General features: G+C 39.7%; 1 protein-coding gene across 7 annotated transcripts in view; it reads right to left on the reverse strand.

Annotated features, from left to right (window-relative positions):
• Positions 1-15,721, reverse strand: part of SHANK2 (SH3 and multiple ankyrin repeat domains 2) — a 266,084-nt gene that overhangs the window by 116,204 nt on the left and 134,159 nt on the right. For all 7 annotated transcript variants that reach the window (XM_068194246.1, XM_068194245.1, XM_068194249.1 and 4 more), the window contains one exon: positions 13,360-13,435. In XM_068194246.1, coding sequence (XP_068050347.1) covers positions 13,360-13,435 — 76 coding nt within the window. The remainder of the gene's footprint in view (positions 1-13,359; positions 13,436-15,721) is intronic.

Here is a 15,721-nt window from a genome sequence, read left to right on the forward strand (position 1 = left end):
GTCCCTGTTATCTGTGATATGCCAAATTTCACTAGGTGAAATCCCTGAAGTCCATTTCTGTCCCATCCCAAACCAAAATTCAACAGCTTCAATTTCCGAGATGAGTCCTCAGAATATGACCAGTTCCATATGATGGTAATAAAAGGAGTAATTCTAAAATCAATAGCTCATTATTGATACAGGGCAAACACTGATTTGACTTTGGGCTGTGTAAGGCCAAGAGTCATTGCAGTCAAAATTAAATGCAAAAGGCATCCTATCAAGTGTAGGACATTTCTGTGTGGAGCACAATCATAAAACTTCAGGTCAAAATAACAGTCAATGTAAATCTCTGCTTTACTCAAGCAGTGGATATTAGAAAATATGCTTGTTCATCAGCTCATGTAGTTTCCTTAACAACTTAAGGCTCAAGAACTGTGCAGAGCTGTTACAATTTCAATAATTTTACAGACTGACCAATGGAGAAAGGGAAATAGAAGGATTTGCCCATGGTCAGACAGATATGTGAGTTTTGAACTCGGCAGTGTTCCACATACCAACCACCATTTGTGTGGGCTTTTCTAAACAGCAGGAATTTCTGCTTTGCTAACAGACCATTAGGATAATATCTGAGGAAGGAAGGAGAAATGTCAAGTCTTTCATAAAGACCTGTATGAAGAAAATAAAGGTTGGATTGCAGGTTCCTGCTGGAGGCAGGCCCACAAAACCTGGCTTCCTGTTCTCATCAGGGATAACTACACCCCATCTTAAGGCCTGACTTATTCCACAAGCTAAAATACTAAATTACAGAGGTGGAGACTATCAGGATGACAGGATGTGTTTAGGTAAGTTTGTATCAAGTGCTTCATTGCTGATTTCAATCTGAAAAATAGCAAGTAGAGGACAATCAATTGAAAATTATCACCATTATCTGGAAACAAAAGTGGTTATTTGGTGTATTTTCAGTCTCCGTCTAAGGCAGAGGAAAAAATGAATGTAAAAAGGAATTATTTTCCTGATTCCCTGCAGTCATTCATCCCCTGGAAACAAAACTCAAACTTTTCAGCTTCAGTAGCCCAGGAGTCCACAAGCCCTTTAGTAAGGACTTGCTCTCCCCTTGAGTGAGAAGTGGACCTGGCTCTCTCCAGGTTCACTTCTTTCAGTTGGCCAAGTAAATTTAAGTCTCTTCATTAGCCCTTTTTCCTTTTCTCAGCACTCTTGCAATTGCAATCTTTTGGAAAGATCTACTGAGTTCACAAATAGATACATCCTAGAAGAATCAAGTGTTCTGCCAGGTGCAATAAAATGATATCTAAATCATTCCATAAATTTATATGCAATGTCTGGAAGCAGTCACACTAATTCCTTTCAGGATAAGATGGCCAATTTATGGTGGTTATGCTCAAGCCAGAGAAGGGCATTTGGGAAATCTGTTCAAGAGGAGGAGCCCTTCGTGCATTATCCAACAGTCAATCCCTGTTAAAGGCACATCAAAAATTTTCTTTCCCTTTTTTCGGGAAGTAACCCGTCCTGATGCCACATAAAATGGAAATTATGTCTACAGCAAACCTTATTGTAGGATATAGCAAACTTTCAGTGGGAAAACATTTCCTGTTACTGCTGGAAGGGGTCAACCTTACAATTTATAGTCAACTACTTTAATGGCTTCAGGAAAATTGGCTAATCCTACTAATTAGGGCCTTCAAGATTAATGAAGACACTTTCTGTGATTGCTCAAGTTTCTGAGGCATCAATCATCCACTTTTAGGTCTCACAGAAGAGCTCCCACAGCTCTCCTGTGTCAGGCACAGCAGCAATCACTTGCTCAAGAGGCAGCAGCTACAGCAGTGAGTGGGTTCTGTGCACAGCAGATAGAAAAATCCACAGGCTGTCCCTAAAAAACCCACCGGCAACCCAAACAGAAAGAGTAGGATTTAGCCAACTAAACAGTCGAGCTCACAGTGACCTCTCCCTTCACAGCATCCTAGGATTCCAGAATTGGGGGGGTTGGCCCACTCTGTACAGCTGAGCAATGCCAATGTCTTACAGGACAAGTCTAATGATTTTCCTTTAGAACACAGGTTTATCTGGAAGTTTATAGCAAGCTGTGTTTGGGAGGAAGAAAATATTTCCAAATAGATGGGTCAGTACCTCAGCACTTTCTTCATGGCAGATAGAACTTAGCATTAGAATACAAATAGTGGAGAGCAGTAGACTTTAAACCAATAAATTCCTTACTAGGCAGCTGAAGATACAAGTCCAGAGAGTATTATCATGGTACAATAATTAAAATATGACAGAGAAGGGATGAAAAGAATCACTTAGAACAAAAAATTTTCCAAGTTGTTCTGCTATTTCATTAAGAAAAATAAACTGGAAAATCTGGGCTGCATATGGAAGTGCAGCATGGAATCAAATGCTTGGAACTACCTCTGGATCTCAGCTTCCCAGGTGCTCTCAAAGAAATCCAAGAGCAGAATCTTCACAGGCACAGACAATTGGTTATGTGTCAGTGCCTGACTGGCACAGCTGGCACTCAAACAAAAAACCCAGAGAAGACTGGCAAGATCACCATTAACCCCTGCTTGCACTCTGTTCCTCCCTGCCTTTATAATTTGTGGCAAACAATTTCAAATTGCAACAGAAAGGACGTGGTCTAATTTCTCCTTGGTAAACTTGGCATAGCTGTGTCTTCCTCAGCTGGCTATGATCAAGCCAAATAAAGGAAGAGGAAAAGAAGAAAGGATGCTCCAGCAATACTCCTGTAACCTCCCCGTATTCATAGATGTGTCTTTCCAATCTCCTGTACCAGTGCTGTTTCTCCAGAGTTAGTAAACATCTAATGGAGCTCTTTGATCATGAGAACAGCAAGGCTGCAGATTTTGCTTTGAAATCTGCTGATGAAAGAGGAATATGTCAAACTGTGGCTGTTTTAAAGACATGGACATATTCTCCAGTCTTGGATCTGCACTGCACAGTGAGGGAATCACAGGCTCCAGTAAAACCTCACAGCACATCTTCCACCTAAAAAAGGTGTTTCATTCACACTTCTAAACAAGGAATCAAGCCAACTTTATTGGATTTTGAATACTTGATACCCTGGGTGAAAAAAGAGCAGTTCTTCACTAAGTCCCCAAACCCACACTAATGTCAGCCAGGAAGGGATTCAGTAAGAATTAGGAAGTCAGAATGATGGTGCTGCTTTTTCCAGCCTGTGATCAGCAGAGGTGCCAAAAAAAAAAAAAAAAACCAACAAAACAACAACCAACAATAAAATCAGAAAACCAGCTGTCATTACAAGAAGCAACCTATCTTAAAGAGAGTAACAGTGCTGTACACTTCAATGGGTTTATGCTACAAAGCTTTACCAGAAACTATAGGCTTAAAAGAGAAAAATTGAATTTCACAACAGAAGTGCACAGTAGTTGCACAATTTCTTTATGTAGAACCAAGGAGAAACTTTGTCTCTCTCTCTCCCCCTCAGTCCACATTCCTTTACTCAGCTTTTAATTACACTCATTATCATATTTTTGGTGTGCAGGAGAAGGGAGTAGCCAATCTAAAGTAATACTTTTCAAATAAATTGATTTGGCTACTGGTACTTGTAGGTTGTTTCCTGGTTTCACCTTATGTTGCTGAAACTGCAACAAGTAAAGTAAAATATTGATACAGCAAACCAGGAAGTCAACTTCCTGGAAAGAGAAATCATCCAGTAAAAGTCTGATTCTATATTATGTAGGGATCTCAGGACAGGATATGAAGGCAATAAAAAAGTCAGTGGTAAGTTCATAAGCCTAAGCAAATGTATATATAGGGTATATATGTACCATATGTATGCATATATTGATACCCATGTATGAATATAGTTGTGCACACTCACAAAAAGCCAAGTATTTTAGCCTTTTAAAATAGAAATGTTATTATTCTTTCATATCTGCACTGGTAGAGAGAAAACAAAAAACCATTGGGGGTGAGGAAACTGGCAAAATTAACTTAAAAATAAAAGCTTAACTCCTCTGTATTATTAAGTTCATTTTTCTTTTAAAAATGAACAGTCATTTCAAATACCACACAGGACAAAGTGAAAACCAGACATGAGACATGCAGGCAGGAGCCCTCCTGCTATGGAATAGGAGAGCTTTCTAGTCCAGAGTCCCTCCAACCTCGTCACACAAATGTTCCACCTAGCACAGGAATATTTTGGGTTCCAGCAAACTCAACTTGCACCCGATACTTATCAGTAATTTTCAGTTTTATTTATCAAGTATTTGAGCAATGTGAGCCTGGACTGGGAAAATATTAATATTCATTGCTAATACGATGAGCCTTGGGCAAACAGGCTGAACAAACTAACATATGTTCAGGTAATCAGGATATTTATCTAACAAACACTTTACTGTTTAGGTTTGTATTTTCCTACCCCAAACCAGCTGCAGTTCCAGCCTCTGATGTTGCCACCAAACCACAGAGAAACAGGAATTTTCTCCCTAATCATCTTAACATATAAAGTATTTAGACAAAAGGAATAAAAGTATTTAGATAAAAGGAATATTAATTATGGATGTTAAAAACATTGGGTTTTTATACAGGTTTTTTTTTTTTTAATTCATAATTTTCCTACTGTTTTTGCTAAAATTGGTCATCATTATCACAGACAACCTCAGTACCAAGGAGAGGAACATGTTCAGGGTTACCGAACAGGACAAGTAACAAAGGCAGAACAAGGGAAGTAACTTCAATCACACCTTGGGTTTAAAAGAAAATAAACAGAAAGTGTTTTATTAACACTTTTTAAATGTGCTACAAGCCCTTTAAGGTAGCAGTTTGACCTTGGAAGTCTTTAAAACAATTATTAAACTTGCAGTACATTTTGGTATCATAACTCCACTTGCTCCAAGACAGTCTAAACAAAAATAAGCTACAAAACAGGGGAAAGAAACAGGTGATTTCAGGACTGGTGACAAACATGAGTTTCAGATTAGTTTTAAGGGATCCTTCAAGTTTTCCATCACATCCTGTTTGCTATGATGAGCAGGAGGAATTATCATCCTCCTCTCCTGCATTCCTTGGAAAAGAAACACAGCCCTGACTGTACATTTCAGCTTTACAGATGTAAGTATTTCACTTACAAGTCTGCATTGTACAGAAGAGTACAGTGCTTAAATCAATGTTAAACACACTGCACATTTTTATGACAAAAAATGTTACGCCTTTAGTATATAACTTACAAGTAAGTTTGAATTTCTGTCTCAAAACAAATGAGGCCTCACCAAAGGCATAAAGTTTTTCTGAAGACATCTTTATTCTTCTCCAAGAGCTTTAAAAATACAGTGTACAGTGAGAAACTTTGATTTTCCAAGATTTTGCACAAAAGAGCTGTAAAGGTGACATGAATTACAGTTAAATTTTTACATATCCCTTTAAAAATCCTGACTAATCACGTTATTTCAGTCTCATTAACATCAGAAAGGAGGTGGCAACTCTACCTTCTTTTCTGAAATATATTCTCCCTCTCCATTGCTCTAATTGCACTAAGCCCTTGAGTTATTTTAAGTCTACTCCAAATTTTGCTTACCTGCAAGACTAAATGTCCATCTTAACAGCTCTCCTGCCTCCCAACATCATTATTTTCAGCAATTGTGTCAAAGCATGGCCCGTTTAGCCCAAAATGCTGGTAAAAAATCACTGACTTTACAATTTTATTTAAATTGGCCATGACTTCTCTTAATTATGTGAATGTTGAACTGGAACCTGTCTTTATTGCCCCCTTGCCTTTCACATTCAGCTCATTGGTTGCACTGATGTGGAATTTCTGGGAATATGAAGCTTTTATTTTTTGTGTACTGGAGACAGGGTAAAAATGTTGGTTTATTATTTTGAGTCAATTCAGATGCATAGATTTTAATGTATTTCAGAATTTATGGTGCTGGATGGGGTTGCAGTAGAGGTATAAACCACATCTGCCATAGGTGCAACTGCTCCAGGTTTGGATGTGCTGCTCTAGAAATCCCACAACCTACTCAGTATCAGCCCTGGTTTTCAACTGGAGCACCAAACTCCTAATTCATCATTATCTGGGCCCTATAAAAAATTAGAGAAATTAGAAGACACGTGGGTAACAGGGTCTTTTTTCCTCCTAAAGACACAGGAGCCACTTTTTCTTAGTGCACGTATTCAACACTTGCTATTCCTCTGCACAGAACTTTGCCATGAACTCAGTTTTTGTGTAACACTTATCCCTTAAAGCCAAGCTTTTGTTGATACATTTTAGTGCTTGTCAGACATCATCTCTCCAAAAACAGGCTGACATTTTGTGTCAGAGAGAGCAGGGAGCCCCAGCAGCCTCACCAGCCACTCAATCGGTGCATCTGCCAATCATTCCCAAGGAGCACCCCCTAACATCCACGAGGATGGAGAGAGCATCTGCTCCTGGCTCAGGGAAAGAGGAAGACTTTCAAAGGGCTTGGATAAAGCCCTGCTCTGTCCAGCAGGCTCCTGGCATTCAGCAGCAGCTCAGGCAGTGGATTTGAGTCTGACACACATGGGACTCAAGCCCAAACCTCCTTTAGTCCAGGTGAATGCTCTACCACCAGCTACTGTTTGCTCTTTAGCTGCTTCTTCTTTGTTGGGGTCAATTCCATTTCTCAAAGAAACACAGCTACAGCACATTTTGTTTGCCCCTGGCGGAACAAGGCACCCTCCCCCCACACCTTCCTTTTGCACCACCAAAGAGACTGAGCATGAAAATCCACCCCTTTCCAATTTTGGATTATTTCAGCTTTCAAGAGGAACAGAACACATACTCTGCCTGCCAGCCACCCTAAGAATGTTGCCTCATAGATCAAATTCTCCAAATGCAACAAATATTTGTGAAAATCTGCCTGGAAAGAGGGGGTGACGGGGGGAAGAGTGGTTTAGATCACTCCCACTGGAGGCAAGCCCACAGTGCGAGCTCACCAGTTATTTGTTCCCTTTGGGGCTGCCAAAACTTCCAACTGCATCATTCCCAACCAGAGGCACCATATGGAGCCTTTGCTCGTCTGGTGATGAGGTGACAGCATGGCAGCCAAAGCTGCCCTGGGGCAGGGAATTAAATCATGGCAGGGGCTGGGACGCAGGAATGGAAAACACTAATTATTAGAAACCTAATCATCCTCCTTTTGCCCCCCTCCCCAAAAAAATGTCCATTTGAATTTCCTGCTTTCCTCTGCTCTAATTATGGGGCTCTTGTTTCTAATCAACCTGGTGTCACACCCTCACAAACTTGTTCCGCATCTCCACTCCTTTTTCTTTTCTTTTTTCAGTTCCTCTATTCTAATTTAAAGAAAAAAACCCCACGTTATTCCCCGCCATGCACAGGACACAGGCTGCTGCTTTCAGTGGTGACATTTAAATCCATGCTGTCCTCCAGCATCCGGCCGGAGGAGTTGAAGAGGAAATCCTGCTGAGCCTGGGAGTACCAATTGCTGTGCAGGAAACGGCACAGCCCCCAAACCCCAGCCCTTGCAAGCAGCAGCTTCTCTACCCCAGGCACACAGTTAAGTCTGGACTAGCACTAGAGGTAGATCCTAAAATTTTTTCAGAAGGAGCATTGTAATTCTACATTTGGCAAAGGCTGTATATCCTTTTTCTTAGCTCTTGAGCTCTCTTTGCTAACACTTATCACTAAAAATTTAGGCAAACATCTAGCCCAGAAAATGCCTGACACATTTTAGTCATTAGTTACCAAACCATTAGTTGCTAAAAGCTGGAATCTTACTGAAGTGGGTTGAGCAACCTTCTCTGTTAAGGCAGCAAACAGCTTAAAAATGCACTTAGAAGCTAATGGAAACTTCTATCACTCACGGTAGTGTTTTGCATCTTACCATAATTGTATTAGACCTTAATAGTGCAATTATAGTACAGGTTTAGGTGGAGAGGCACCACAATTCAGATGCACACACACACACACACACCCTTTTTACCTCCTATTTCAGCAATTCCTTTCAATATTTGCTGTACCCACCAACACAAAAAGCTCCATCGTGGCATCACACAACAGCAGGGGAGGCAAAGTGCAAAGTTGTTAATTAGCAACCAAAGGAATTTCCATTAGAAATTGAATAATTGTAAATTAAAAACTTCACATTTTACATCTCCACCTGCTCCACAGAGGCTACAGTGCGTTAATTATTGCTTAAATACATATGCAATTCTTCAAATTGCATCAAATTATGCTCTTCAATTTAATGAGGCACAAGGTATTAAAATTGAGCTACCCTTGCCTTTCTGCCTCACATGAAGAGCAGCTCAGTGCTATCAGGCTGTTATACTCACAGTTAATTAATTAATTCAGAAGAGACAACAGGACAAGTCCAACAAAATAACTTTAGATATCAGGTGAGATTACATTACTCAAAACATTTTACATACTTTTTTTTCCCCCTACAATTTGGCTGGTGCTGACCATTCTCTGTGCTCAAAAGAACCATGACATCACATCTGCAGAGATTTTAAATCATTAAAATCTCACAGAGCTTTCAGATGTAAACACATCACTGGCTCACAGGGTTATATTTAATTACAATGATGAGCATACTCAGATATTTTTGTTACCATCTTCTAGGCAAAAACTGAGCTATGTGTATAGGCAAAAAAAGTTAAAATGCTGCTGGTTTTACTTTACTTCCACCAGAGGAAACCAAGGACTATGTTTAAAATATATGCCTGCAGGTAAAAACAGCTGTAAAATCACTTTCCACTTATTATCAATGTGTCAATTCCAGATTGTGGATTTACTGTTAAGAGTGAACAGCACCATTTAAATCTCCTTACTCCCATTTCCTTCAAGAGATCACCTGAACAGTACAGACTTTCCAGGAAACATTAGCACAGTGGAACTGGTGATATCCAACAGAAAACAAACAAACAAAAGAGCAGTTCACAGATTCCTAGAATGGTTTGGGTTGAAAGGGACCTTAAAGAGTATTCAGTTTCAATCCCATATTATCTAGTTCTTACCCTAATTCAGAAAATCACATTTATTTTCCATGTAACAACACTACTGTCACTGTTCTGCCCGGACAGAACCAACATGAAAATGTGGGAAGCAAGATATAAAATATAACAACAGCTCTTATACCTTCCCCCAGTCTTTTCAAGGATCCATTTGCCAGGATTTAGTGGACTACTGCCAGGCAAGCAGCACTCAACATGCACATAAGCCAAACTGCCCACCCCAGGGACATGGGGCCACCATAACCAAGGAGAAAATCCCTTTGCTCCCCATCAGTTTTACATTCCTCACCATTTGCAATGGCCAGAATTCCACTAAAACTTTCCATCTGTTTTAAATCTATATTTTATTATTTTTAAATCTATATTTAAAGAGATGAGCAACTGCATTTCTCCAGAGGGAGGATTATTTATGTGAAATGTCCATGTGAAACCAGATGAAAGTATTTCTGCATAGGACTGAGAGCTTCCACTAAAATAGGTGTGGAACACAACTAATGCTTAAACCACCAAGACAGCACAACTTGCATCACAACTTTGGGACAAAGGTATCCAACAGGCACATTCTGTGGGCTAAAAAATTTAAAAATATAAGCAAGCTCTCCACAGCATGCTGAGTTGCAGGGGCAGACAGCTGCAGCTGTGCCAAGGAGTCTCTCTGAGCTGCTCAGGATTAAATCTTATGCTGCTCTATCCAACAGCACAGATGACAACAGCAACAGAGAATGGCCTGGAAAGAACTTCTGAGAAGAATTTCCATTTTTTATTAGGTGTTTGTATGTAAATTGGCTTTTGAAGAGTCGCTCCTGTCTGCTTCTACACTCATGGGACATGGATGTTGCCACCTGACTCCAAGCAGGGACAGTAGGGTGAATGAATTAAGCCTTTAATTAAGTTTTCTTACAGATTACACCATCCTGTTTTCCTCTTTGTCTTCCTCCACAAAAACAGAACAAAAACCATAAGGCAAATCAATTTGGTCCTGTCATTAATATGGTGACAACCAGCCTTTGGAAAGGGTTATTTGTCATCATGTCCTTTCCTGTGAGCTCCTTAATACTACTGGAGCCATGGGACGTCAAAGAAAGGCACCAGGAAAACTTCTGCCATGCAGGGATTGGAACCAGTTAAAGAGTCTGGAGAAAACCCCCATGTGAAAGTCAATAACTCTGTGAAGAAAGACACAGAATAGGCAGGAGACCTCCCATTCATGTGCAGATTTGATTTCTGATGTTGGCATTCAGTTGTGCTATTGACTTCTGCTGCTGCCCTGTTCTGCTGGGGGTGGGAGATGATGCGATGAATGCAGTAGGAAAAGTTTCCACTGTCATGTCCTAAAGTTCCCAAATTCATGGGGGCAATGAATCCTATTTTCCACCATACCAAGTTTATAATTTTTACATAGCACCACACTATGTCTCATACAATTTATGTCTCCAGAGTATAAAACTAGGTTATCACAATATTAACAGTCCCTTTCCATTTAAAAGGGTGATAACATTTTACATGTGAAATTAAACAACTAATTAATTCCACATATTTTCCTGACTGAACAATCCACTGTCCCATCTTGAAAGAATTAATCAATTCCCTCACTTCAGTTAAAAAGCAGATTAAAAAAATGGTAATTTCTAAAGGTTTATCTTAGCTTTAAGCTTTAAAAAAATAAAGATTTTTTTAAATTCAAACATCCATTCTATGCCTCAGCAATACTTTCTATTATTAAACTGGAATTCAACCTTGATCAATTAACTCATTTACATCCTACAAATAATTTCATTTTAATTAACTGCTGGCAAATCCAGGGAAGACAGAAAACTTCAGAGATGTGGCAGTGCAATTTTGCATTACGTCCTTGCAGTTTCAGTGGTGTATCAGCTCTTTAGGACAAGGAGTGGGGATTTAAACTGAAAGAGGATAGACACTAAGAAGAATTTTTGCCCTGTTGAGGGCATGTCATCAGCATTTAAAGCAGATAATACATCAGACCTGGTATTTTCAAGTACTATATTATATTTGTATGATATTTAGTGACTATATGCCCGAGCAAGTCTCAGTGCCTTTCTCCACATTAGTAAGCATCCTCCCCATCTTCCCAAAGTTAATGTATGGGTAACTGATCTCTTATGCAAAGCTGAAATAGGATTTAATGAACCTCCATTACTCAAGCTGCACATTTTCCTCCAGATGAAAAATGCCATGTACAATGTATTTTCCTGCATGTGAATAAGCCCATTAATATAGATTTCTGAACAGAGTGTTTCTACTCAGCAATTTTTGCCCTTTGGGAGGGAGAAGGAAAGAGAGAAAGGAGCAGACACTTCCCCTCACTCCCCCACACCATTTCTGGAAAGGAACTGGATCAGCTTTGTTAGTACTTTGGATTCAGAGCTGTTCTTAGCACAGAGGCACAATTGCCTTCTGACAAATGTTTATGAAACCTTTGCTGCCAGCGTTAAATCTGTTCTAATGCATTCTTCCCCGACTTTGATACGAAATGATAACAGAAAGTAATCAAAGCAATACAAATCTGGCAATATCAAAAATTGCTCTCACTTTCACACCTTGTTTACCTCTTTGAATAATTCCCCTCCCTGAAGAAGCCCTTGTGAGGAATTAAATCTGCATGTACCACCAAGAGACATTAATCTCCAGACAGGTTCTGAAATACAAATTCTCTTTGCTTTAGCAGCAATGCACAAGAACTAGTGAGATCACCGTTCAGAGGTACAAAAAGTTGATTTGCAGCCTCAGTCAGGTACCTGAAACACAACTTGGTGTGTTATTGGCTTTTTCATTTTCCTGGTGTTACTTTACAAAAATTCTAGATTTACCATTCTTTGATGAAAAAATGTCTTAAGCAAGTCTACCTTTACACTGTATTTCTTTGAATTTCACATTAATTCTGCCTTCTCCTACCTTTTCCTCTCAATTTCCGCTATTACCCTTCCAAATAGATCCACTGGGTCTTGGATTCGCCATGGAAACTCAAGGAGAGTTTTCTTCCAAACCTTGTCAGGAGAACTCTGTTGCTGTCCCTCTCTCTACTCAGACATATAACAGATATCAACTGCAGACACACTTCATAACTAATTTATATAAGACTGTACAAAAGTTCATTTTTTCCTGATTAGCTCTCCTGCTCAGTCCTGAATCTGGTAAGATACATTTTTGGAGAGCTTTACTGTTGCACTGGATAAACCCAATACCTTTAGGAAAAAAACCTCAAAACAATATAGAAATAAACCAACAACCCCCCACTCCCCCAAAAAGAAAGGTGGAAAGGAAGCTTTTGATGGAATTGGCATTTTCTAATGAAAAGAAAAAAATCTTTTGTTAGAAAGTACCAGGAGGTTTCCAAGAGGAATTATTTTATATCTCTGAGGCAACATGCAGCAGATACAGTTTCTCTCTTTTGCAGAAACAACCCTATCTATTCACACTGAAATATAGAGACAAAGATATGGATTTTGTAGAGTAATGATCACTCAAAGAACCTTGCAAAAAGCCAACTCTTCTCACTGCAAATGTCCCCGGTAAGCACTGCTTCTCTTGACAACTTTACCATCATCAGACTGCCCCCATCAATCACATCATGTCCAACTGAGAACTCCCTCCCCAAATTCTTCAACTCACACAGAAGCTATATCTGAACCTCAGAACAAAGTCTAAGAGCACAGAACAAAACCAACAGTTACTTTTTTATTTTAGTATTGTGCTACATGAAACACTGCTATTGCTTTACACATTTCAGATTTCACATTTTTCTCCTTCAATAAATGTGGTTTCCTTGCAAACAAACAAACAAACAAAACAAACAAACAAACAAAAAAACCCACCAAAAACCCAAACAAACAAACCCAAGCTGTAATTGGACACTCAGGAGATAAGCATAATAATTCCAGTACGCTACCAGCATTTCTTCAAGAAGACACCAAAAGCTAACTGAGGTTCTGTGTTTTGAAGGTCATCCTTCCTGCTTTCTACCAGCAGTCACCTGTATGTTCAAGGTATATCCATGGGGGAGAAGAACCTGCTTAAAAATCATGAATTCTTCACAAATAAATAATCTGAGTTCTCATTTCCAGCAGCTTCAGTTCTACTCAGGTTCCAAAGTTAATGTTCAGAACAGCAAATCTCTTGCACCACTCCCAAAACAAAACAGTGAAACTCATGATTTGACTGCTCCTGAATTTTCTACACCCATCCCATATGAACAAAGAAAACTGTAATAAAAACCAATTTAGAAGTAAAATGGTACCCTCAGAAGTTCTGTTTAGTGATCTGGTTCACTCTTACCCTCCAAAGCCTAAACCAAAAGTAACAATTAAATAAAACCTGGGAAGGTTTTGTAAACAGATTGCAACCAAAAGGAAAAATTCTTACCTTGAAGCATCAAAGCTGTCATAGGATCCAACAGTGTAGTGTCTAAACAGCTTCTTTGTTCTATCTGTTCGTGTTTCTGCACAGAGAAAAAAGAATTTTCAATACTTCTGTATTTCTTATTCAAGTGCTGAAGTATTTGCTTATATTCCCTCGCTGTGAATGAATGTAGTTTCAAGGCATTTTGGAAAAAATGTTGGCTTTGGAGATATTCTTTTATGGCATCAGACACATCAAGTGAATAAGGAGAACTTCTTGCAGATCATGAATCACATCATTCACAAGTTTTAAAGCTCCACTCACATTCTCAGTGGCAAAAACTTTTGCGTCCAATATTTGGGTCTTTTATAGCTAAGAGGCAAAATAGAAGAAGAAAGAAGAGAAATCTGCAATAGATGTCAGAAAGGTTGGGAAAATAGCCAGAATATGCAAATCAATATTCTTTTTTTTGCCTAACTATGGGTCGGTCCTCCAATGAAATCACCTTTGGTTTGGCTAAGAGCCATCAAAAATCAGATGGAAAAGTTTCCAGGTTAGATTATGACCATCATCTGCACAGCGGAGGGACTCTCCATGGAAGGACAGTCTGACACAATCCCAACAGATGCTATTGATTCTCCAAGCCAGCCAGAGCCCTCAAGGCACAGCACCTCTGTAGCACAGTGTTTAAGGATGGTACAAATGACTGAGAGATTGGTGCTGTCAAATGACCAAGGGCAAGCCTGCAGAGAGAAAGTGAACATCAGAGCAGGATGGAAGGGCTTTGAACACAGCCAAGGAGCAGGAGAAAGTCCTGGGAGGCTGACTTTGGGAGGAAGGGTGAGGAAAATGCCTATTTCCTTGCTTTAACCAGTGCAGCTGACATGTAACTGGATCATGCCCCCAGCTGGAGGCATAAATACAAATACATCCATAATACAGAGAAATTTCAGCTGGAAATGTACATGAAGGTTGCAGCTGTCTAAAAGAGTAAGAAAGTTGTTTTTTCAGAGCTGTGCACCAATTGGCAAGGCCCAAGAAAAGCAGTACTAGGAAAAAACAGAAATATTTACATTTATATATATTTTGTGGAGACCAGCCAGCCTCCATCCTACAGGATGGCCAGAGGGGGAGAAAATACCTATTATAAGATGAACCCTACTTGATAGTTTAATTTATTTTGTCCCTTTGTCATTCACCTACAACTTGTGTTTTCTGCCTAAAAGGCCTTTCTTTTACCCAAAATTCCTGCTCCTACTGCACAAATTGCAGTCTGTTCCCCATCGAGCAACATTCATTTTTTCATACCACTCTAAAAATCAGCTTCATACCAAGAGACCTAAACAGAAGAAACAGAAAAGCATAAGCCGGGAGTCTGCTTTGAGTTTCCCCCTGGCCTGTTCTCAGAAGCCCCTCAGAAATTATTACAAAAAATAAATTATGATGAAGAACATTTTGAAATCTTAAAGCAACTGCTTGAGCCTTAAGGAGCCAGATGTTCCCCCTGCAGAATCTGTTTTCTATAGCATGATATTTCAGTGCTTTAAGGAATACAAAGTAGGTGGGAGGGATGGGAAGGCACAGCAAGACAGAGAGCTTTGTTCAGCTCCTCCGGATTGCAGAGCCAGCACTCCTCAGCTGCAGCTTGGATCTGCTCCCCAGCTCTGCCACCCCTGTGTTTCCCCCCACTGCTCTGTGTGCAGTCAGGGATTATTTGGGAAAACAGAAGCTTTGCAAGGCGCTGAACTCGAGGCTAAGTGGCAGTTTCCCAGGCTGCTGTGTTAAGCTCCCTAATTACCCTCTTTCCCTCACCTCCGACACAGATTCCAGGCTGCCTATTACACAGCACAAGTACAGACACCCAGGAGCAGAGGGGGAGGACCAGGAATCTGCCATCAGAATGAACTGGGGACTGAAAAAGGAAAAGGATTCCATTCTGTGACTTGACAAAAGAACCCATAGGCAAATGCCTAACAAATGCTGTTCTGAATTCAAGCCAAATATAGCATAGTAACACTGTTATAGGTATATTTGCGTCAAGGGATTAGCTCCAGGTTTCCCTGGATTTGAACCCATTCTTATGTTCCAAGTTTTCTTAAGACCAGAACTCTTTATCAAAATGCTTTGCATCAAGTTAGGACCACCTAACACTAACAACCCCATCATTATTTAAGAAGCTTTTACCCACAGAATCTTTGGAGGATTTCTTCTTAAACTTGGTCGCAGACAGATTAGAAAGACCAGGAAGAAGATATGGACATGAAGGTCTAGAAACACATTATCTAGCAGTTTTATTTTAATAAAGACAATTATTTTAATAACACTGCATTCTTACTGAGAGGAATATCTGTCACCACAGATGAAAAGTCACTACATCAAGTTGGAT

The sequence above is a fragment of the Anomalospiza imberbis genome, chromosome 6 (genome assembly GCF_031753505.1).
Source record: "Anomalospiza imberbis isolate Cuckoo-Finch-1a 21T00152 chromosome 6, ASM3175350v1, whole genome shotgun sequence".
NCBI classification, from domain to species: Eukaryota; Metazoa; Chordata; class Aves; order Passeriformes; family Viduidae; genus Anomalospiza; species Anomalospiza imberbis.